This window comes from Plecotus auritus, assembly GCF_963455305.1.
Source record: "Plecotus auritus genome assembly, chromosome: 5".
NCBI classification, from domain to species: Eukaryota; Metazoa; Chordata; class Mammalia; order Chiroptera; family Vespertilionidae; genus Plecotus; species Plecotus auritus.
The window spans coordinates 91,912,448-91,936,425 of record NC_137776.1 but is presented as its reverse complement, the minus strand read 5'-3'; the positions used below and the strand labels follow the sequence as shown (position 1 = coordinate 91,936,425).

General features: G+C 43.0%; 1 protein-coding gene across 4 annotated transcripts in view; it reads left to right on the top strand.

Moving 5' to 3' along the window:
* The window catches only part of CLASP1 (cytoplasmic linker associated protein 1), a 273,357-nt gene that overhangs the window by 131,275 nt on the left and 118,104 nt on the right, over positions 1-23,978 (top strand). For 2 of the 4 annotated variants that reach the window (XM_080667647.1, XM_080667646.1), the window contains exons 9-20: positions 3,865-4,017; positions 6,689-6,762; positions 8,413-8,505; positions 9,457-9,602; positions 10,461-10,596; positions 11,637-11,707; positions 15,212-15,271; positions 17,026-17,103; positions 18,829-18,996; positions 19,541-19,590; positions 20,593-20,763; positions 23,301-23,324. In XM_080667647.1, coding sequence (XP_080523773.1) covers positions 3,865-4,017; positions 6,689-6,762; positions 8,413-8,505; positions 9,457-9,602; positions 10,461-10,596; positions 11,637-11,707; positions 15,212-15,271; positions 17,026-17,103; positions 18,829-18,996; positions 19,541-19,590; positions 20,593-20,763; positions 23,301-23,324 — 1,224 coding nt within the window. The remainder of the gene's footprint in view (positions 1-3,864; positions 4,018-6,688; positions 6,763-8,412; positions 8,506-9,456; positions 9,603-10,460; positions 10,597-11,636; positions 11,708-15,211; positions 15,272-17,025; positions 17,104-18,828; positions 18,997-19,540; positions 19,591-20,592; positions 20,764-23,300; positions 23,325-23,978) is intronic. The other 2 variants (XM_080667648.1, XM_080667649.1) reach the window with 1 other exon arrangement.

Below are 23,978 nucleotides of genomic sequence, written 5' to 3'. Positions count from 1 at the left end.
CTGTGCCGCTGTCTTGCTTTCCTATGGGATGCTGCTCTTCCTGGCAGGCTGTGAATTTCTTGTCTCTGAAGGATATTTCCATACCATGCAACAGAAACAAGATATAATAACAGAGACTGCCTCTAAACAGGTATGACACGGAGTAGATTTGCTCTGTGTTTATTTTGTAGGGGATTGTGAAGGTGTGTGTATTTATCTCCTTAAACTAAATTTGGTTCAGTTTGCAGAAAATGGTAATATTGGAAGATGAGCATTTCTGCTTGTTAGTTATATTTTCATACTGGGAATTTAAAGCATAGAGTGACTGTATTTCTTTTCATTTTCTCCCTCATGACATTATTCTGTATTCAGGTTAAGCTGCTGTGGGAAATCAACACCTGACCGGGAGAGTTAAGTCACTAATGTCTGGAGTGGCCTCTTTTAGAGCCCTTCATTTGACAATTTGAAAGTGTGTTGCTTATAGGATTTGTCTTAAGTTGTTGTATTTGTTATTATTTTTTAAACAACAGGCAAAATAATTATGGAAGTCAACTAATGTATTAAAAGCCATGGAGAGAGCCCGTGGATCTGAATTTAAAATAAAAACTTTTTCACTTGATAATTTCTTTCAAATTGTCTCCTTGAAATACAAGCTTAGAAGCATTGGTAACTTTTACCTTAAGTAGCTGCAAATGTAGGAAACAAGGTTTAAAAGCTGTTTTTTGCAGTTGTGGCTTATTTGAATTTTTTTCTATCAAGCCATGATTAACAAAGACCATTAACAATCTGCAAAATACAATACCAACGATTCTACCACAGTTTAGTGTAGAGTATTTTAGTATTTTCAAAGCACTTTCTTGAATGCCTTTTGTTTGTCTTTGTTTTAGATCCTCACAGCAGCCCCTGAGGAGTAGGCAGGGCAGCTTTTAAACGTGGGTACAGAAGGCTTCAGGTTTTCTCTAATTGTGCTGGTGCTGGACAGAGAGAGGGCCCTGGAACTTGTCGTCTTAGTCCTTTCAGCAAAACCCATGGGCAAGCTCAGTGCTTCCTCTCTACTGTTGGGATAAAGCTCGGCTTTGATTGTTTCTGACATTGTACCATTTTCAATCGCTGCCCTAGGGAATAATTAAAAAAATGAAAGCATTCAAAGAGATATTATTAAAACAGGCACTAGTACTGTATAACCAAGTTTTAGACACTTTGAAATGTGATTTTCCTAATCAGTTGTTTGCCAGTTGATAGGGGCTCCCAGGGAGGCAATCTGGGAGAGGAAATTTTATTATAAACCTGATGAGTTTGTTTTCAAAATCAGTTGGCAGATAAACAGGGGCCTTGTGTGCTGTCTCAGAAACTGAGATTTTTGTTGTAGGCCATTTACTTCTGAGTTAAATTTTTAAAATACGGTGGGGGGGGGGTGGTAGAGAGATTGCTACGGGGTGACCAACTTTAATTTTACTAAATATAACAACAACAGTAACAAAACAAAATCCCACCTATCTCTTGTTCTTTCATAAAACAAGGGCTATTAACGCCAATAAAAAATAAGAAAGATGTAACTTAGAATAAAAGGTAGTCTTTAAAATTCACTGAATTTAACTCGGATTAATTTACAAGTTTTCCTTACAGTTCTCAGTTTGGTGCAGACTGGTGTAAATCATCCAAAAAATGTCACCAGTACTTTTAAGTGGCTTTTGTGTTTAGAGGGTTGGTGTAAGTGGACAAGTGACTCTGGGGCAGTGTAGACTTTGGAATCCCTCAAACTGAGGCTGCAGGAGCAGTGTGTGACCTGTGCTGACAGCTTGTCTGTCAACTTTGATTTTCTCCCACACAAGTTTGGGATAATAATTCCTGCACCACTGTGAGGAGTAAATGAGATGGTGCATGTAGCTAGCCTGGCATAAGACCTGACCCATAGATACAGAACACAATCCACTGTGGCACTTTAGATGGTCTAATGGGAGGTGAAAAGTTGGGCTTGGTGTTTAAAGTGATGTAATTGATATTTCTATTTAGATATGGAAAACTCTCTAAAGAAGAACAAAAGCAGAATCATGTGTGTAATAAGCCCAGATCTGGGTTTCTGACAGCAGCAGGACTTCGTGGGGAAATGCCTGATTTTAGGGCGGGAGCAGGGAACATACCCAGTGAGCCTGGTACATCTTGTATGCCAGAAAGTAAGGACCTGCTCAAGCAAGACAAAACAGAAAGCAGTCATGGGGGTGTCAAAGGAACACAGGCCTCAGTGGAAAGATTCTCGATGGTCAAAGCTGGAACAAGTTGAGCAATAAGACAGAATAGTATTGGGCTCAGTATTGCTGAGTCCATACCAGTAAACAAGGGAGACAAGACAACTCTCCCAGGCGGAATCACTCCAGATCAGCTTTGTAGCTGCTCCACCTAGAAGAGGAGAGCATCCCCCCCACGCGGTGTGAGAGGTGCACAGGGCTTTTTCCAGAACGCAGTGCGGCCAGCCGGACACACGCTACCTTAGGGGCCGAGGTCCATGTTAGCAGTCTAGTGGATGGCATGTTCTCTTGATGTGATGCGATGCGATGCGAATGGCATTTTACCTTGTAGTCTTCCTTCCCCAAACCCATAAACTCTATCTAACCATGATGGAAAAATCAGGTAAATATTTGCAGATTGAAAGAACCTGTGAACTATCCAACCAGTACTCCTGGAAGCTGTCAAGGAAGTCTGAGAACTCACAACCTGGAGGAGCCTAGGGAGGTGTAATGACTACGTGTCGCTTGGTATCCTCAGTGGGATCTGGAACAGATAAAGGACAGTAGGGAAAAGGAAGGAACTCTGAATAAACTATGGGTTTTAGTTAATAATAGCGTATCAAAAGCACACTGCTAATATTAGATGTTAATAGTAGGGAGACTGTGCGTGGGGTAAATGGGAACTCTGTACCGTTTTTACAACTGTCCTGTCACTCGAACACTATTCCAAAATAGATAATTAAAAACAAAAATCTGGAAACTAGTAGTGGAGTGGGAGAGAAGCCTTTTATTCTCATTTTATTTTCTGGTAATATTTGAGTTATTTAATTATGTTTATACATGCATTAATTTTGTTCTTTGAGAAAGGTTCCATAGTGGGATTATATGCTTTTATTTTTATGTGTTTTTTAACTGAAATTCTTTATTGTTGAAAGTATTACATATGTCTCCTTTTCCCCCCATTGACCTCTCTCCAGCCGCTCCCGCCCTCCCAGCACATGCCCTCACCCCCCTACTGTCTGTGTCCATTGCTTATGCTTATATGCATACTTACAAGTCCTTTGGTTGATCTCTTATCCCTCACCCCCTTCCCTCTGAGGTTTGACGGTCTGTTCAATGCTTTTTTTTAAAAAGTATATTTTTATTGATTTCAGAGAGGGGGAGAGAGAGAAACATCAGTGATGAGAGAGAATCATCAGTTGACTGCCTCCTGCATGCCCCACACTGGGGATCAAGCCCACAACCTGGGCATGTGCCCTGACTGGGAATCCAGCCATGACCTCCTGGTTCATAGGTTGACGCTCAACCCCTGAGCCCTGCCAGCTGGGTATGTCAGCTATTATTTAAAATTGCATGACAGAACGGTCAGAAACATGCCATAATGTTTCTAGGTGGTGGCCTTATGAGAGATTGCTTTCTTCTTTATGTGTTTTCTATTTTCCAAACGGGGCGGAGAGGGTTCTAGATATGTGAGAGTGAACTGGATGGTTGTGGCTGCATTCTGGACTTACCTGAGGCCTGGAAAGACCCTGGACAGGCACCTCAGATTCCAAAAGAGAAGGCAAGCTATTCACCTCTAAGGCTAGTTGTTTGAAGTTCAGGTAAAAAAGTACTTAAAAAACAACAACAAAAAACAGTGATTTCTGTGCTTACTCTTCAGATAAAAATTTTGATGATGAAGATTCTGTGGATGGTAACAGACCTTCCTCTGCCAGTTCTACATCTTCCAAAGCTCCACAAAGCTCACGGAGAAACGCTGGAATGGGGACCACCCGGCGGCTTGGATCATCCACTCTTGGGTCTAAGTCTTCAGGTAATTCCAAGGCCTGGGGGTGTTGTGGGGTCAGCTGTGCAAGCTTTTGAAACCAGACGTGGGTGGTACTTGCCTTCTGGGTCCTTCAGAAGTGAAGCAGTCTCGCTCGCAGTATGTTTCTGCAGGCCATTCTTCAGCTTCTGTGCTGTCAGTGTGAGGAGTTGGAGGGACGGAAATTTGAGATGCTGTGTTGCCACCTTTTGGTAAGCATAGCCTGTAGCAGAATGAAGCCCACACCAAGGGAAGCGTAGCTACGACATAGAGGAAGAGCAAGAGGGCGCTCTGGTGGCATTGGTTGATTACTGAATGGGATCTAGCAGTGTCTGAAAGTGTAATGGGGCCTTTTTAGCCAGTTTTTATTTATCAAGACAGACTATGCAGAAGTCAAATTGTATCTTCTGTCTTTAAAATGTATTTTGTTTCTCCAGGTAGCATTATTCCTTGTGAGACCAAGTACAGATATTAAATTAAGTAAATAGTAGGGATTAGTTCCTTGAGGCTTGAAAATTGATTTACAAACATTTCCTCTCTAAATCCCTCCTCCCACCCCCGAATTTGGACAGTTTGAGTCATTATTTACTTTCATTTTGGTGTCACATTGTGCATTTATATGCAAATTTCCTACTTTTTTTTACTTCTAAAATATTATGTGGCCACTGCTTTTAGACTGTGTTCCTGTTAGCATTGGCTTTTGAGCTTGCTGATGTGCTGAGTTAAAGCTGGAGCTGGGTTAGCATCCGCGTCCTGCTAGTCTTGCCTGCTCTCGGAACTGGCCCTGGAGTGCTGGAGTCTGGGCCGGAGCGGCGTGCTGCACTGCAGGGCCTCTGCCATCAGCTCTCTCTGCTTGGAGAGAGTGAACCTCTAACTTTTTTTAGGGGAGTGCATTTAAAGATTTTTATTTTTGTTATTGAGCTTAAATTCACATAGCATAAAGTTAACCATTTTAAAGATCACAATTCATTGGCATTTGGTATATTCACAGTATTGTGCACCTACCACTTCTAGTTCCAGAACAGTTTCCTCATCCCAGAAGAAAACCCTACACTTTATACCAGGGGTGGGCAAACTTTTTGACTCGAGGGCCACAATGGGTTCTTAAACTGGACCGGAGGGCCGGAACAAAAGCATGGATGGAGTGTTTGTGTGAACTAATATAAATTCAAAGTAAAGGAGCGGAGGGGAGAGCAAGAGAACCGGATAGAACAGCTGGATCCGGCCCGCGGGCCGTAGTTTGCCCAAGGCTGCTTTATATGTTGCTCTCCATTTCTTTCCCCAGCCCCTTCCCATCATCAATCTGCATTTTGTCCCTGAGAGTTTACCTATGCTGGCTATTTTGGAGAAATGTGATCTTTGCTCTGGCTTCTTTCACTGAGCATGTTTCTGAGGTTCATCTACATTGTAGCATGTATTAGTACTTCATTCCTCTTATGGCCAGATTTCCTACTCCTTTTTCTTGATCTAATCTTAAGTGGTATCAATTCTACAAATAAGGTTTCAGAAATTTCTGCATGATCAGACCACTTCATTTCCTTCCCAGACATTCCTTCCAAAAGTCTCAGCTCTGTAAACTAGCAGAGACCAGCTCTGTCTTCCTCTTCGGTCCTAATCTCATCTTTTCCCCATTTTGTCTAGCGCCATGGCCATGAATTTCCTTGTTGGCTCCTCCTTGTTGGATTCCTAGTCCTCTTCCCTATGTGGGTACGTGGCGCAGTGCCTTATGCAGGGAGGCACTCAGGACCTGTCTGCTCAGTGGGGTCCAGTCCTAGCGCTAGAATAGGCACAGAGCACCCAGCATGAATAGAATAGGCACAGAGCACCAGTGCATGACTGTCACCTGTCCATAGTTGGCCTGTAAATGCTGTGTGAGTGATTGTTCATCGGGGGTTGGCATGCATGTACTGTTGCCAGGAGGTGTCCATAAAGCCCTTTTCTGTGCGGGTTCCAGCAGGACACTAAACACCAGAGTGGTGTCTGGTAAGAAGCTCTAGAGAAGCACTCACAGTGATCAATGTGAATCATTAATAAGGGTTACAAGGATGACTGCAGACACCAGTTTTGAAATCTTTATTATGAAAAACAACAGTTGTAAGATGTCATAAGATTTTATGTGTGTAGCTCATAGTAGCAAAAAGAAAAAACTTGCTCCTAAGTGATAGCAATTAACTTTTAAGTATACAAAGCATCTTACAACAATTTTATAGGGGAAACTTGCTACTGATGCATAAATGAAAAATTGGCAATTATCATGAGTTCAAAGGGAATGAAAATATTTTAAGGCTAACATAAAGTTGAAATGAAACTGTTAAATGCATTAGAACTTATTTTAATTGGTTGCGCATTGACTCATGAACCAGAAGGTCATGGTTTGATTCTCAGTCAGGGCACATGCCAGGTTGCAGGCTCAATCCCCAATAGAGTGTGTGCAGGAAGCAGCTGATCAGTGATTCTCTCTCATCATTGGTGTTTCTATCTCTCCCTCTTCCTTCCCCTCTAAAATCAATAAAAACATATTTTTTAAAAAAATGAGTAAAGTATTGTGTAATCACAACACTTTAAATTTTTATTAAGCTTTAAAGAAATGATTACAAATCTACCAAAATGTAACTTTTATTGTATTTATTCAGATTCTTCCAATGCACATTATTTACATTTTAAAATAAATTTTTTATAGCTCCAAAAGAAGGAGCTGGCGCTGTTGATGAAGAGGATTTCATTAAAGCCTTTGACGATGTACCTGCAGTGCAGGTGAGTGAGGATGTTTGAGTTTGATTAAAACCAAGGAGAAGCTTACCTTTCAAATTTCACTTTTTAAATATGTGATATGGGAAGTTCCTTACTTGGTAAGTAATTTTACGTATCAAGACTACAGGAGATCTGAGGTTGCAGACTAGAAAATGTTGGAGCCTTTTATAGCTGAAATGAGCAAAAGTCAAGGCCCAGGATGATCTTTCAGTAAGAACTAGAAAGAAGTTGCTTCCTCTAGTAACAAGTTTGTGGGTCAGGGCACATAAAAGAGGGGAGAGGAGTGATTAGATTATACAAAGGAATAAAGAAGCATTCTTATTTAGGGATTTTTCTTAGAAAAATTTGTAAATTTGAAGGGTTTTGGTGTCTGAGAAGCTATGAAGAATGGTTTAATAAAAGCTTATTTATGCCATCTTGATGCTTTACTTAAGTACCTAATAGATGAAGCAAAGGTATTGATAAAAGTTGGGGTAAAGTCATACATTTTAACTACTTCGAATGTCTCAGTGTTTTTTACTAATGACTGGAGGTAGAAATACTTTTCTTAGCCTACATTGACTAGCCAATGCTCTGGATTCCTATAGCATTTTATGTCTACACTAGAGGCCCAGTGCATGGGTTCATGCACTGGTGGGGCCCCTCAGCCTGGCCTGCACCCTCTTGCAATTCAGGACACCTTAGAGGATGTTGGACTGCCGGTTTCGGCCCAATCCCCACAGACCAGGCCGGATCGGGCCAAAACTGGCAGTCTGACATCCCCTGAGGGATGTAGTAGTGTGCAAAACGGCAGGTGGCTGGGGAGGAGCCCGAGACCAAGCCTGAGCCCTGGCGGGCGCCATGCCATGCCACTCCCACTCATCCTTGCCCCGCTGCGTCACTGCCGCTCGGATAGCACTGCTGCGGAGGCGGGAGAGGCGGCTCGTGCCACTGCAGCTGCGCTCGCCAGCCATGAGCCTAGAATCTGGTGCCCGTTGGTCAGCTGAGCGGCACACCCGCTGTGGGAGCGCACTGACCACCAGGGGGCAGCTCCTGTGTTGAGTGCCTGCTCCCTGGTGGTCAGTGCACATCATAGCGACTGGTCGACTGGTTGTTCGGTTGTTGGTCGCTTAGGCTTTTATATATATAGATGAATTGCTTGTTAACTGCTATTTGGTTTCCATATGTGTGTAAGTGAGATAACAGGCATTGTAGCCTAAGTTTCATCCTTAAGTCCCTGACCTTTCCAGCATGTCTCATTCCTGGTTGATGATTCTCCTACCTGTCTTATCAGATGGGGGAGTAAATGAAAAAGTAGATTTGAAAGTGATGGACGTGAAATAGGTGTAATGTGGTGTTATATGTGCTACTAGGAGTCCTAAAGGACTTGTGCACCACTGACCATTCTCAGCAGGTCTTCTTCTTTTTAAAAGGAAAGCCATCCGTTAAGTTTAACATAAAGCTGTAGTTGAGGCTGGGTTACCCATATATGGGCATCACATACTCACAAGGGGGATGAAGCTCACTTTAGGACAAATCTGTTGAGATGTTATCTCATAGGCTCTTCTGGAAAATGTATTTATTTTACTAAATGCTCTTGACTTCATGTAATTAAGAAATAATTTTTATTTTTTACATTATCTTATGCTTATTGTAAATTAATTTTGCTTACAGATTTATTCCAGCCGAGACCTCGAGGAATCCATAAACAAGATTAGGGAAATATTATCTGATGATAAGCATGATTGGGAGCAAAGAGTAAATGCTGTAAGCCAGTGATTTTATGTGATTACATTTTCACTAGATTCTAAACTCTTTATTATGAAATTGGGATATAGCTCTAATGAATTTTAAGGAGTAAATATTTTAAGTAAAAATTATTGCATTAACATTTTACCTTTTAGTAGAGTACCTCACCTCTATTTTTAAAGCATGCAAACTTACACCTTTATGTAGATCCTATGTTTTTAACAAAGACCTAATTGTGGAAGGTCTGGTGATGCCCTCCACTCTCACCTGGGAAAGACACCATCTGATTGTTGGCCAGCGAAGCTGCTTTTTAGTGGCATTTAGTGTGATCCTCTTTTCCTTTCTTCACATTGCATGCTAGAAAGTCCTGTTCTGTCTGTTTTAAAAAGTAGATTAATGAAAGCAAGTAGCTGAACACTAAAGGGACGGTGTGTCTGATCTGAGGAAAGCTGTTTTTACAGTGGTTGGCTGGCAAAAAGAGGGGTGGTAAAAAAGCCATCCGTATTCTCTTTCAAATTCAGACCAGCTTTTGGTAATGATACAGTGGAGGATACTAAAAGAGACAGTAGGATTGCTACTTCCTTTGATTTATTAAATAAATGGCAGTTGGAGTGGGTGTGGGGGAAGGTAAGGTTAGGGGGAAGAGCTTTTTACAAGCTAAAATGCAGGTTTTGGTTATTTTATCGTTAGGATAGAATGTATACACTAAGATGTTTTCAATTTAAAAAGCATTTTGTAGAATTGTATTTATCATAGATACTACATTTTAAAAATTATTTTTCTTATTTTTGATATGTAGATTTGTTCAGTATATTAGCTAATATTTAATTGACTGAATTCTTTTTGTAAAACTATTTCTATATCATTTAACTTTGACATTGATCTCTCATATTTGATGGCTTCTGTTATTTCGTATGTCCTGTTTTAGGAACAGTTTTGTATATCTCCTAATTTTTTCTATCCCATTAGCTAAAAAAGATTAGATCTTTACTTTTGGCTGGTGCTGCTGAATATGATAACTTCTTTCAACATTTGAGACTTTTGGATGGAGCCTTTAAACTATCTGCTAAGGATCTGCGGTCTCAGGTAGTGCGGGAGGCTTGTATCACGTTGGGGTAAGGACTGCAAAGCTCCAGATTCTCATGTCATAACATCCTAGGCACAGGCTTCAGGGGCACTTCATGGGCTCTGTCCAATGGGTCTTTCTAAGGTTACTGCCGACTAGTCTCCAAGACCCATTCCAGTTACACTACTGCTAATACTTTTAAAATGCTTCTTGCCCGGTTATGTAAAGTATGACAGATTTTAAACTTTATTCCGTGACTTAACGCTGAAGTAGTTGTTATTAATAATAATACAGAAAAATGAAATTTATAAACTTGTTTCTCAGCTTTTTCATTGATTTTGCTGACAGGATATAGCATGCTTATCAAATTTTTTTATTGTTTCTAGAAGAGTATTATAGCTACAAAATAAAAATTAAAGACATGTAATGTAGTCTAGTAAATGTTTATCCTACCTAAATTGAATCTAGACCAATGTTTGGAGCTGGAACTTCTGTGTTAGGATGTCAGAATATCAGAGGAGCAGTGACATCAGATGGCATTGCGGTTGTTTAAAAGCTTTTGCTGCAGTCAGATGTTGAAGCATGACTATTTTATGTTAAAAATAAAAAGGGTGAAAGAGAAAGAGCAAGGCAGCCTTTTCCTGTTTATGTTTTATTAGTGTATAATAAATTTGTCTTTTGCTATTTGAATTCTGATTTGTTGGAAATGATTTATTTATTTATTTTTAAAGGAACAATGGGCTACTGGCTGTTTGCCAAGTCCTCTACATGTACATTGGAAAGATTTGAGACCCTTGTCCTTTATTTCTAGATAACTTTAAATGAAGGCTCTAAAATGTTAAGAGTTTTATATGCTTCACTGTTTACAAGAAATATAACTATAGCCAGTATTCATTTCTTATTTTAGGCATCTGTCATCAGTTCTGGGAAATAAGTTTGACCATGGAGCTGAAGCCATTATGCCAACTATTTTTAATTTAATTCCAAATAGTGCCAAAATTATGGCTACTTCTGGTGTTGTAGCTGTTAGGTTAATCATTCGGGTAAGTATGTTTTGGGGCCATATATGAGTAAGCAAGTGGTAAATATTGCTGGTTGATAAGCAGTAGTTAGAGGCATTTTTCATGAGAGTGATTACACATAGTTGGAATCATATTGTATGTACAGTATTGGCCTTTCTCCCCCTTAATTATAGCACATGAGCCTTTCACATTCCATCACGTGAATTATGGATGCGGTGTATAGTTATTGAAGTGTTGATCCTGGACTCATCATTGTTTATAAATATTGGAGTATCCCCATCTGCTTCTGAGTTTTTACTCTGTTATTTACATCTCCAGATTATGCTCCCATTCTTTACTTCCTAATCCCTAGTCCTTCCACCCTAGGTATTGGTGTTTGTGGTTTTGTTATTCACCTGTAATTGTTATTTACTTAATTGTAGGTAGCAGAGAAACAAAATATTCCCTTTAGTTCAGTTTTCTAAACATTTATGTACATTTAAGTAATTATTCAAGTAATTTTATACAAGTTTTCAATAAAATTCAGTTGTTCACAACAGCTTAAAATTAAAGTTCTCCATACCACCGCTCCCCACTCTCAAGTCCCCTTTCCCAGAGGCAGCCCTTGCCATTGAGGCTTGATGTTAGCCAAAGTCTACCCAGAATATTCTGATTATTGTGGGTTACTTACTTTGTATTACTTTTAGTTCTTACTATCTGCACTGGCTGCTTACTATTAAACTGAAAGCCATTATTGGATATTTCCATTAAAACAATATCAAAATGAATTGGTCTGCTGACCCCTTTTGAACTCATGCAGACCTCTGTTGCTCAGACAATTTAGATTTTATTCCAACTAGTTGTTTTAATTTTAGACTTATTTACATATCATGTCGGTTTTAGCTCTGTAAATGTTATGGCCTTTGGCAATCTCCAGTGATACTTTTTTATCCTTTTTAAACTCAGTGAAATTATAATCTGAATATAATATATGTACTTAGGTAGGTTAGTAAGGAAGTGGTTGTCCTAGTTTTGTTTTTATATTTTCAAGTGTTCATCTGTTTTTTTGTTCTTTTCCACAGCACACACATATCCCTAGGCTAATACCTGTGATAACAAGCAATTGTACCTCCAAGTCTGTTGCAGTTAGAAGGTAAAATTTTAAACAGTTTCCTTACTATTTTTGCATTGTTTAAAAACCAAAACAAACTTCAATAGGAAAAAGTTTGTTTGAAATGTTAAATAGTATTTAAGATTGCTGCAATGACTAATATTATAGTGAAGAATTATGAACTAAATAGTCGGGAAAGTAAATTTGGACAACCTTGATTATTTGTGCATGCATCATGCAAGAGAGAGAATGAATGAATGAATGAGTGTGTAGGTATGTGAGTTAATTGGGGATTGGTTCGCGGGGGGAGAGGAAAGGATCCTCTGTACATCTTTTCCTGAGATAATCTCTCTACTTGTATCATTGGTGTACCCTATTCTTTGAAGGAAGACAGTAACTGTTTACGTGCAAGAAAAGAATTAATGGCAGTTATTTAATAGTAACAGGTAGGAGGAGGTGTGTGTGTTTGCATATTCTGATAGTGATTTCTGGGATTCCGGATTCTGACCAGTCACCTGCTTCTGCATAGTTATGGGAGATACACCCAGAAGATACAAACCTGCATAGATAGGGCTTTGTTCCTGACCCCGTGTTACTTTGTGTCCTGGTGAGCCCTAGTCACATGTGAGGAATAAAGACTCCCTCGCTGGGATTTGTGATTCTTGACTCTTGAGTCACAGGGTCTTTTGAGAGTCTATTTAAATCTTGGGGCCCTCTCCCCAGGAAAATGTAAATACACAGGGTGGTTTTGTAGGTTTTGTGAAGCCTCTCCATGGGCTGTCAGGAGCTTTATGGTGTACATAATGGGCAGCAGCCTCTTGGCTCCATCCTGCAGGACAGTGTGTTGATTCTAGCCAGTGAAAGAGCCCTCCCCCCACAGGCTTACAACCCAGTCACGTTAGCTGCCTGCTGTTTCCCTCCTTTCCTGGGGTGTCATGTTGGTCCTGCCAGGTTTCCATGGATAGGGGATCCTTTTAAGCATGAGGTGGCCCCATATCCATCTTACGGGTAAATGGCAGCCATGCGGAAGAAAAGAAGGGCAGTCATCCAACTGTATAAATCAAGAAAGAAATGTGCTCCTTCCACTGAAAAAGCTTGATTTGGAGCTGCAAGGCCAAATTGCATAGAGCTGAGGAAGCAGCCTGCCCTGGACCCACTCAGCTTTCCCTGGGATCAGCACAGAGCGGTTTTGCCTCTCCTAGAGCTCTGCGTGCAGAGGCAGCAGGGACAGGGCTGCCAGTGGGTCCCGAGGAGGCAGACTTGAGGAGGAGCATTGCCTTGTCCCATGTACTAACTATTTGGCCTGTTAGGAATGGGAGGACCCTGTGCAGAGTTGTTCTGAGGGGCCACGGGCACTGAGGTGAAAGGGTTCGACACTTAGTAAAAGCTTAATGGATGGTAACCCGTGTTAGAATTTGTTGCTGCTGCTGTTATCATTACTGTTGTTTTAGGTTTCCTAGAGAAATTCAGAGGTGTTTTTCCTTTGTGTAAGGCAGAGTTGCTACAGTGAGGGGACACCCATCTTTGTGGTGAACATTGCAGGGTGTTTGGTGCAGAAGCCGGCTTGGGCTGCCCTAAAAGACCGTGCCCTGGGTGACTGTGACAGCAGAGATGTACTCAGTTCTGGAGCCGGCGGGTTGCGGTCAAGGTGCCTGAGGATTAGGTTCCAAGGAGGGTAGCTTGAAGATGGCAGCCTTCTCTCTGTGTCTCCACAGGACAGAGGGAAAGAGAGCAAGCTCTCTGCTGTTTCTTCTTAGAAGGGTACCAATCCATTCTGAGAGCCCCACTGCATTACTTCCCGAAGGCTCCATCTCCAAGTACCATGTATTGGAGGTTAGGGCTCTAGTGTATGCATGTTGGGTTAGCACAACTCATTCTGGAGCTGTTAACAGTTCTGGCCTCTGCTGCTAAATGTGAGTAGCAAACTACAAGTACTGTGGCAGTAGAAATGCCACCCACTTTATCAATTTCTGAGCCACTCCCAGATTGCTGTTCTGTATTCAGTCAGAGCAAGTACCGTCAGAATCATGTGTCTTAGTGCTGGAAGAAATGGGGACCACCAGGCTGTCGCTCTGCCTTTAGAAAGGTTTAGAGGGGCAGAGGAGGCAGGGTAACCTGTACCTACGTTCGCTCTGTAGAATTGCTAAGAAATGCATTGCACAACTTCCCTGCCTTTCAGAAGTTTATCGTTAGTTGGAGAGATTAAAACCAGTAACACAGAGCAGTGTAAGAGTGAGTTACAGCATTCAGAGAGAGCAGTGATCAAAACCAGCAGGTAACATGCTCAAGAAGCTTCATAGGAACTGGAAACTTGAGCTGCCTTTTTGAATGATGAGTAGGTGAAGAAGAGAGACAAGTTCTAACCTGATGTGTTTAATTCGTGATGTGATTAAATAATGCCAACATTGGCAGACTTCTCTGTGTTTGCTGTAAGTCTAAAAAGTTGAAAACAAAATCTAATTACAGGTGTATTTTTAATTAATACTTAAGACAAGAATTAGTGCTAAAGATGGCTGCTTGCACTAAGAGGGAAATCCAGTGTGTTTCCTTGGAGAAAGTTTGCTTTGCAAACCCCCAAACTCCCCACATTACCACCCCTAGGAGTGAGTTGACTCTCTCCTGTGTGCTTTAGAGCCCCCCTGTGCTCTGGGCACATGGCAGCCCTTTCTCGTCTGTGGGCTCCCTGGGTTGTGTCTTGGTTACCATCGTATCTCTAGCATCTAGCAGAGGGTAAGGGCTTGTTAAAGATTTACTGAGTGGTTAATTGTATGGATTGTGAGGTTTTGAATTAGGAAGATCATGGGAAGGAAGGTCGGGTCATTTGAGAAAGATCACCTTCTGACTTGTTTCCTCCAACGGGTTCCTAAAACCATTAAGATTTCTTCCTGCAAAGATGGCTACCCTGGCCTTCACCCAAAGTGGCAATGTCATCCAAAGGGGAGGAGTCAGGAGTGTTTCTGTGCACAGATCAGACTAAGACATGTCACAGAAGTGAAAAGGCTGAAAGAGAAAGGCTGTTGGAAGATTGAGGAGAGGAAAATGGCTGAGTAGCTAGAAGAAAAAGGATTTTAAGCGCACCTTCTTAACAGGAAAATTTGTCAAATACTTTTTGTTTTTCAGGGTATTTTTGACTTTTTTTGTGTGTGCAAGGCATTCTATGAAATTAATGCAAAGACCAATTGCCTGATTCTGTAATGTACGTTGCTCTTTTGTGCATGTTTGCGTCCTGTATCCATGTTATTACTTGAGGTAGAATAAAACAAGTGAGAACGATGCGCCCTGGGGGTGATGTTGCTGGGGGAACATTTGTATCCTGTCCCTACAGGTAGCTCTGGTTTTTCTTTTGACTACCATAGATGCTTAATTTTTAAAATTTTCTTTGAGTTTGTTAATTCTGATTCCATCTTTATGTCCCATGTTTTAAATCATAAAAATTAGAAGTCACATCAATTATAAAAAGTAGTGTTGGGGCATTTAAGAAAAAAGCTTTTATTTTCACTAACATGCAAATCACTAAGTTACATATTTTTTCTTTACAATTTTCAGACGCTGTTTTGAATTTTTAGATTTACTTTTACAAGAATGGCAAACACATTCATTGGAACGGTGAGCATCTGATTTGCTGTTTTTTTCCTCTGAATTGAATCCTGAGATTTAATGACTCAGTGAGTGGTCCACTTTCTATCAGAAATGAAGGAATCTAAGCATTTGTTCTCATGACAACATCTGTTATTTCTACTGCTCTTAGGCACATAATAGCCTGGAGCCGTGGATGGCAAACCGTGGTTCACGAGCCACATGCGGCTCTTTGGCCCCTTGAGTGTGGCTCTTCCACAAAATACCACGGCCTGGGCAAGTCTATTTTGAAGAAGTGGTGTTAGGAGAAGTTTAAGTTTAAAAAATTTGGCTCTCAAAAGAAATTTCAATCGTTGTACTGTTGATATTTGGCTCTGTTGACTAATGAGTTTGCCGACCACTGGCCTGGAGTGAACTTCACTGATTGAAGGATTAGTGTGTCTAGAGGTGTGGGCAGACGTGTGCTGTGACAGCCACACAGCCCGGCTGGCCCTTCGCTGACTGGTCCTGCAGCTGGCCTCCCGTGGCTAAGGTGTTCTGAGAGCCAGGGTAGATCAGAAATTCAGCAATTTTCTCTTTATTGAGATTGGTGTTTGGTAAGTTTCACATCATCATAACGAAAACTGGGATTATGACAATTCTTGAAGAATAGAAGCCTGCCTCTGAATTTTGAGTCATTTTTTGTTGTTTCTTAGTTAAATTTGGAGAAATAAATGCTGATTTTTGTGCCACTCATTTTAATGATATATCGTATAATTTGTGAAGACCTTCATAGCATATTAAACTTTTCATTAGAGTGGGATTTTAATAAATTGAGTACTCCTGGGAGGCCCATCCTTGCTGCAGTGGTCAGAGATGAAATGAAGCTGAGGCTCCCAGAGGCACATTTTCACCTGGACATACTACTTTGCATCTAGAAGATAGTCTCACATTTTTTTCAATACTTTCTTCGTTTTTAATCTCACAGTAGTATATCCTCTTTATTTGGTGGCAGTTTTGGAATTTAGAGGAAAGTGGAATGAGGATTTAATGTGGGGGCAAGTGAAGAGAATAGAAAAGCATGAAGAACTCAGATATAGCCTCATGTATTCATTCACCTTCCAGCTCTGTGTTTGTTCACTTAGCAGGACTCACTAAATATATGTGAATGGGCTGGTAAAATTGGTAACTGGTCTTTGTTCTATGAAACTATTCATTCCAGCATTTCCCTTTTCTTAAAACTTTGTTAAATGTTAATGAGACAGTTTAATGATTTCTTCTCACCTAGAATAGAGAAGAAACACACCAGAGTAGTAGAACATAACTGAAGAGAATAACTGTTTATGAAATGATTACATAATTTTATAAAATTGTTCATGATACATAGTGGAACTTGAAAAAAACCTTCTCTTTAAATACAGAAATGTGATGCAGATAGCCTCTTCAGTATTAAGATTATAATTGTCTCATTACAATTTCCATAGAAACTAGTTCTGACTATGGAAAAATGGGGTTTTGTTGTTTTGGTTCATAAAAGATTGAGCTAAATAAGTATGAAAAAATCAGCTGTAACTTAAAAAGAAAATCATACCAGAGTGTAGAGTTTTCAGGGTGCTTGGGTGGGGGTGGGGCACTGGGACAGACCCCAGGCCCCCAGGATGCTCTGATGCGGAAGCTGCATTGTGACTGGACTCGGCACAAAGGCTCTAGGTTCCATGTTCCCATTTTGAAGTTATGTCTCACACTTGTTTCCATCTGCACAGCACATATGTTAATAATTGTTGCTTTCTGTTCTAAATGTCTAGGCACATATCAGTATTAGCCGAAACGATAAAGAAGGGAATACATGATGCCGACTCTGAAGCCAGGATAGAAGCCAGAAAGTAAGTGTATTTGTACACCACCTTTTCGTGTACTCAGGTATTCTCTAGCTCCTTCAGTGAGCCCTGTTAAAGCCAGGCCATGTCCACGGTGACTTCTTTCCCCGTGATCACAGCACAGTGAGCATCAGGTGGTGGTTAGGGGTGTGTGTCACAGTTTTGCGGGGGGAAGGCGGGTGAGCGGAGGTTCAGGATTGTCCCAGTGGCGGCTTGCTGCTGCCATCAGGTTTGAGGCAGTTCCGCTCTGTTCACCAGCTATGGCCCCAGACAGTCAGTACTCCCTGGGAGTAATCTTGCCACTGTGCCCGTGACCACCAGAAGTTTCGTGCTAAGTCTTTCTCTCGGGCACAGGAGCGCGTGGATGAGCACTGCCAGCTTTGTTCCTGGGACGGTTTTTCAGTGCTTTTGTAGTTGATCAGCTCTTCTCCTTGACACAGGTTAAAACCTATTCTTGCCCTAACTGGTTTGGCTCAGTAGATAGAGAGTTGGCCTGCGGACTGAAGGGTCCTAGGTTCGATTCCAGGCAAGGGCACATGTCCAGGTTGTGGGCTCGATCCCCAGGTGTGGGGCGTGCAGGAGGCAGCCAATCAATGGTTCTCTTTCATCATTGATGTTTCTCTTTCCCTTCCTCTCTGAAATCAATAAAAATATATTTAAAAAACAGCAACAACCCTATTCTTTCTTACAAGCATGGCGTATGGTTATTTTACTTAGCTGCATCGATACGTCCTGATCAATTACTTCCTGCTCGTTGTTCTCTCAGTTAAATTCTGTTTCTCTGGTTTCTGAGTGTTTTGGAGGACCTCACAATGACAATGCAGTGCTCACCACAAGCTCATCTTGGGTGGTTCCTGCCAAAGTAACTTCAGTAATTAGTAGTTGGTAAAAACTATTAGGAAGGTATTTGTTAATGACCTACTTATGCTGTTTTTATCCTATATTCTTCCCCTTCCCCAATTCATTCCAGTTCTTTAGTTATCATGCAGGAATGTTAAGTAGTTCTGAACATCTTTCCTTTTTTTTTTTTTTTTTTTTGTACATATTATCTAGGGCAATTTTTAAATATTTTAAATCAATGAGTGTCAAATTGCATTGATAAAAACTACCATTAGCCCTGGCAGTGTTGCTAAATGGTTAGAGCATCAACCTGTGCATCAAAGAGTTTCAGGTTCAATTCCTGGTCAAGGGCATGTACCTGGATTGCGAGTTTGATCCCTACCCCCAGTCTGGGTGCTTGCGGGAAGCAACTGGTCAAAAATGAGTCTCTCACATGCATGTTCTCTCTCTCTCTCTCTCTCTCTCTCTCTCTCTCTCTCTCTCTCTCTCCCCCCCCCTCTCCCTACTCTCCAAAAATCAATGGAAAAAAAAAATCCTCCAGTGAGGATTAACAAAACAACAAAAACACACTGCCATTTTTGACTCCCTCAGGTTTAAGTATAATTCTCGATGTTTTAGCTCCCTCTCCCTTAAGGCTTCCCAGTGTTCTTACAAGTGAGGCTCTTTAATTTCCATTTTGTGATGAGGCTGAGGTTCAGAAAAGTTCCTGCCCAGTGTCAGCACGCCAGTAAGTTGTGGGGTCAGCCTCCTTTGTTCATGGTGCCTTCCGTACACCGGCTCTGGGAGCAGGGAAACAGGCTCTGGTCCTGGAAAGTGTCCTGTAGGCTCGGATGCAGAGCTCAGCGAAGCTCCTGCCACCCTCATAATAACAGGAAGTTGTGTTTTCCCGAGGTGTTACTGGGGGTTCCACAGTCACTTCAGCAGGGAAGCAGAGCACTTGTACCACACGTTGGAGTCCTCCTACCAAAAGGCCCTGCAGTCCCACTTGAAGAACTCGGACAGCATCGTGTCTTTGCCGCAATCTGACCGCTCGTCTTCTAGCTCTCAAGAGAGTCTGAAGTAAGGGATTCATTCATGTGAGATTTTATGTTGTGTTTTTACATATACAAGCCTGTTATAAATCCTCCTTACTTCAGGTGGATCCTGGTACGAGGTAAGATGCCATGGGAATGGTAAGAAAAAGGTGGCCTTGGTCTTCTCCATAAGTCGATTTTCATTACATTTATGTGACGGTTCAGTAGTAGAGTGGAGTGCTCCAAGTGAATTGTTCAGTGCCTTCTGAGAGCAAGGTATGTCAACCTAAGGACAGGCTTGTAAAGGGGGGGTTCTGCACCTGAGACTGAACGCCCTGTCACCTTTTACTCTGTGTTTCAGTGTCTGTCTCTAGGTGGGACTTGCTCTCTGTGTTGGCAAGATAGTCCGCAGTGGAATGGTAAAGCTTTCTCAGACGGGGTGTTTATAAGATTGTGGGCCAACTTGCCTGAGAAATTCTGAAAACTCCAAAATCATTCTTCATTACATAATTTCCAGTTATTGATTGTACTTGTATTAATGCAGGTCAAGTGCATATTTGAAAATAAGCAAGTGTATACTTTATTTCCAGTCGGCCGCTCTCTGCCAAAAGAAGTTCCACTGGAAGTAGCGCCTCTAGAGGTAAGCTGACGGGCCAGGCAGCTGCGGGAGGCTGTGACTCACCTTGGTCAGGGCTACGTGGAAGCTGCCTCAGCCCCTGCCCTAGCCCCACCTCAGCCCCAGCACCAGCCCTGGCCCCAGCTTCAGTCCCTCCCCTGCCTCGGCCCCAGCCCCTGCCTCAGACCCAGCCCTGGCCCCAACCCCGGCCCTAGCCCCTGCCTTGGCCCTGCCTCATCCCCAGCCCCAGCCCCAGCCCCTGCCTCAGCCTCGGCCCCAGACCCAGCCCCAGCCCAGCCCCTGCCCCTGCCCCTGCCCCTGCCCCTGCCTCGGCCCCAGCCCCTGCCTCGGCCCCTGCCCCTGCCTCGGCCCCAGACCCAGCCCCTGCCTCGACCCCAGCCGGTTTGCAGAGTGTGTGCTCTGGTCTGTGCTCCGCGGTCCCCAGCAGAGCTCCCCTTCTCCAGGGCCATGAGCTGTGAGGACGGCTTCTTCAGGCAAAATTGAGCTCTTACCTTTCCTCACACACAACCCCCAGCATGTGGACCTGCCACACCCAGTGTGGCTCCTCCACTGTGGTCACTGGGTCAGGAGCAAAGACCACGGGTGCTTAGAGCAGCGGCAGCTCCGCGGCCTTGGGCGGGCGGGAGTGGGCAGGGGTTCCCCAAGCGGGCGGGCCGCTAGGTAAGAGCACACTTTTGCCACATTGTGAAGAAACTGGCCAGATGTGAACAGTTTTTTGTTTCACTTTTCATACTAGCCAAAAATGTGGTCCGTTTCTGTGGGTGTTACTGTGGTCTATGATTACAAGAAGACAGATATAACAGTGTGTGGAGTTGTGGTCACTTTCTTTCCTCAGCGTGGACTGAGCTCTGTCTTCAGGGACCAGGAGAAAGTGTTGGTCAGTGCTGTGTTCCAACCTTTGCTAAAACTTGATACTTGCTATAAATAAAAACAAAATTAGTTTAACAATATATGTGTACACTTCTAGTGTGGTTCTTGCTAATGTTTCTTTCGTTACCACCACAGCTTCGACCGTCAGCACTAAATCTGTGTCAACGACTGGGTCCCTCCAGCGATCCCGCAGTGACATCGATGTGAATGCAGCGGCCAGTGCCAAGTCCAAAGCCTCCTCGGCTTCAGGCGCTGCACCCTTCAGCTCCGCAGCAGCCTTGCCTCCGGGCTCATACGCGTCCTTAGGTAACCAGATCTCCACCACCTTCTCCCGTCTGCTCTGTGAGATGATACGTCCCTCTGCTCAGGCTCACTTAGCTAATTCCAAGAGCAGTACTGAGGAGCTTGCCGCTGTCTCAGGGTCAGTGTGTGAGATGAGTGACTGGCCCATGGTAGGTTAACAGCTCCCTTCTGCGAGCGTCCCCTTTCTCTGGCGCATCCTACTTGTTAGCGACGAGCAGGTAGCTGGTGCTCACATGGTGTGTGGCACTGAGCACGGCCTGCCTTCAGCTCCACTTCCGCAGGATGGCGCCCATGCGGCTCCCTTCCGTATCGCCAAAGCTGGGTTCTCTCCCCTCCTGACTTTGGTGGGAGCAGAGCGGGCAGGGTCTAGTGAGGAATTCACCAAAGATAGTCACTGTACTTGGATATTTTCTTTTTTAAAAAAAAGATATTTTATTGGTTTTTTAGGATGGGAGAGGGATAGAGAGTTAGAAACTTTGATGACAGAGAAACATCGATGAGCTGCCTCCCGCACACCCCCCACTGGGGATGTGCCCACAACCAAGGCACATGCCCTTGACCGGAATTGAACCTGGGACCCCTCAGTCCGCAAGCCGACACTCTATCTACTGAGCCAAACGGGTCAGGACAGATATTTTCTAATTTGAAAATGTAATTGGACGGAGTGGGGAAGGCTGGGGCGGGTGGTGACAGCGGGAGGGGGTCCTTTGAGGAATGGGGTGGCCTTGTTAGCCAGCGTCACCATACTGTACAGAAGGGTGCTGTCCTCCCCCTGTCACTTTGGGAAGAGCATGCACTTACTCTAATGACAGCCCAAAAGAGTATAAGAATAACAATTCTCCAAGGAGTGAGTGTCTGACGGAGTGGGGCAGTGTCTGAGCGGACGCAACACCTGCTCTCCATAGGCTGATGGCTTACTTAATTTTATTTTTGTGCAAGTGAAGTCATCCAGAGCCAAAATCTGGGGGCTTAGCTGATGAGTTTGATTTTAGATTTTTTGGAAATTAATACAGTTTAAACTTTATGAAACAGAGACTGAATTATGTGGTTTACATATTAACTCCAAAATCAGTCCTAAAGTTAATGTTCTAAAAACGTTGTGTACATGGAAGCATAGTGAGAAGACACCTAGCGGAGATCCTGGGCCTGCCACTCATCCACTTGGTAACCTGGAGCAGCCATGGAGTTCAAGTCTTCCTGGGCCCTTAAATTAGCTGCAGTCACAGCACCCAGCTCAGATATATGACAGGAAGTCATAGAAAAGAGAAAGAAACTGCAATTGTGATAGGAACATCATTAGTTTGAAAGGTATATATGTTCTGGAATGTTAGTTAAACCAATCTTGTGTTCTCTACGGAAATGCCTTATACGTGGACGGATAGGTACATGGATGGATAATACGTTTAGATTGGGAAGAAACCCACCGGAGCACTCCTTTTCCTACCGTGTGACCTTACGTAGGAGTCTCTGTGATACAGTGTTGACATGCAATCACAGCAAGAGGGAAGTCAGAGCTCCCTCTCCCTCTCCTGCGATGAAGTCATTTTGTTCAGTTAGTTCAGTGTTTGAAGTGCTTACCGGTGTTTCAAGTACATGTAATCCACACCTGAGTATTTGTTTCATTGCTAGAAAACGTGAGCACAAACCATTTAGAGTCCTCAGGAGCCTCTGTTTTCTGTTCACATTGGATATTGTGACATGGACCAGTGGACTTCCCTCGCTGCTAGGAAAGCATCCTGGCCTTTTGGTCTGATGATGCAGGACTGACCTTTCGGAAGCACTGATAAATTTTCAGCCCAGGGTTCCCTCTTCAAATAATAAGACTGGAGTCTTCTCATTCCTCCCTTTTCCTGACCATCTCTAACTTGCCTTATGTTCAAAACGACAGAAAACAAAGCCACCCTGAAATGCAACCTAAACCTTCTGAGGAGTTGTTGCAGTTACTGTTAGACTGACACGTTACCTCTGTGCAGAAGTGTAGCATTAAAGCTGACGGTCCTTTTCCAAACTTCTAGAGTCCAGACACGTGAGGGACGATGTGGAGTCCGTAGGCCTTGATTCAGGTACCATGCTGTACAGCTTGGCTGCTGGCGAGTAGTTGGGTAGGCATTGCTAGAGCTAGCTTCTCTGAGCTTCTCTTGCCTTTGCCCTTAGTTGACTCTTTAGTGGTTTAGCTTTTAGCCCCATGTCCTCCCCTTACCCCTTCTGCTGGTACCTTGTTCCTTGAAAAAGGAACTCTTAAGAATGTAAGGTTTGGCCAAAAGAAAAACAACAATCACTGTCAGCTGAGACCTGCCCTGGGTGTCCTTTTTTTATGTTTTCCAAAGGCAAAAAGCACATGATTCTAACTAAACTGACTTCAAATAAGCCACTTTCACTTGCTTCAGACTCCGCCTCGCTGTTGAACTTGTTTCCCTTTTAATTTTATTTTAAATTGTACTTTTGCTTTTTTAGTAGCTAATAACATTCTGCTTTTTAAGTTTTTAAATGTTACTAACTGTTCCCTGTTACCCCTCCCCTTGTTTTTAATTTGCTTAAAGATGGTACTGCCACTAAAGCGGAGGGTAAGCGGTTTGTTTCTGTGACGGAGGTGTGTCTCCCTTCCACGGCCCTCTGTGCTCACGACTGTCTCCTCCTGCCCCCGTCTCACTGAGGTCCCTGCATGAGACTGCACGCTGCTCCCTTCCCTCGTCATTGTCCCCACCGGATTTTTGCCTCACCTCTACCTGAGTTCTCCTCCCTTCTTGTTTGGTGGTTCTCGTGAATGAGCACTTGAGTATGCTGTGTGGGTGTCAGCTCTGGGCGCACACTGGGGAGGAGCTGTGGGACATTGTGTGCTGTGTCCCCAGCTGCCGTCTCTGGAGCTTGTGACTCCTGAAGCATTTCCTCACCTTTTGTTTCCTTTTGTGTCCTCCTCTTTACTTTGGTGCTTTTGTGGGCCTTCAGGATTTGCTTTCCTGTTTTGAAAATAAATTTGTGTCAATTATTCAGGTTAAAGACAGGTAAAGGTTTTCTACCAGGTAATTTATAGAAATTGTTAAAAATGCATTTCTATCCCCCAGTGATGTTACACCATGCCATTTTTATTTGTATCACTGAGAGTACCCCAGTCATTCATGTGTTTTCATTCATCCACTTCCCAGGCATGAGTAAGTGCCTCCTGCGTGCTGTGTCCTCTGCTACACAAGGACATAGCACGGTGACAAGAGTGCACGTGT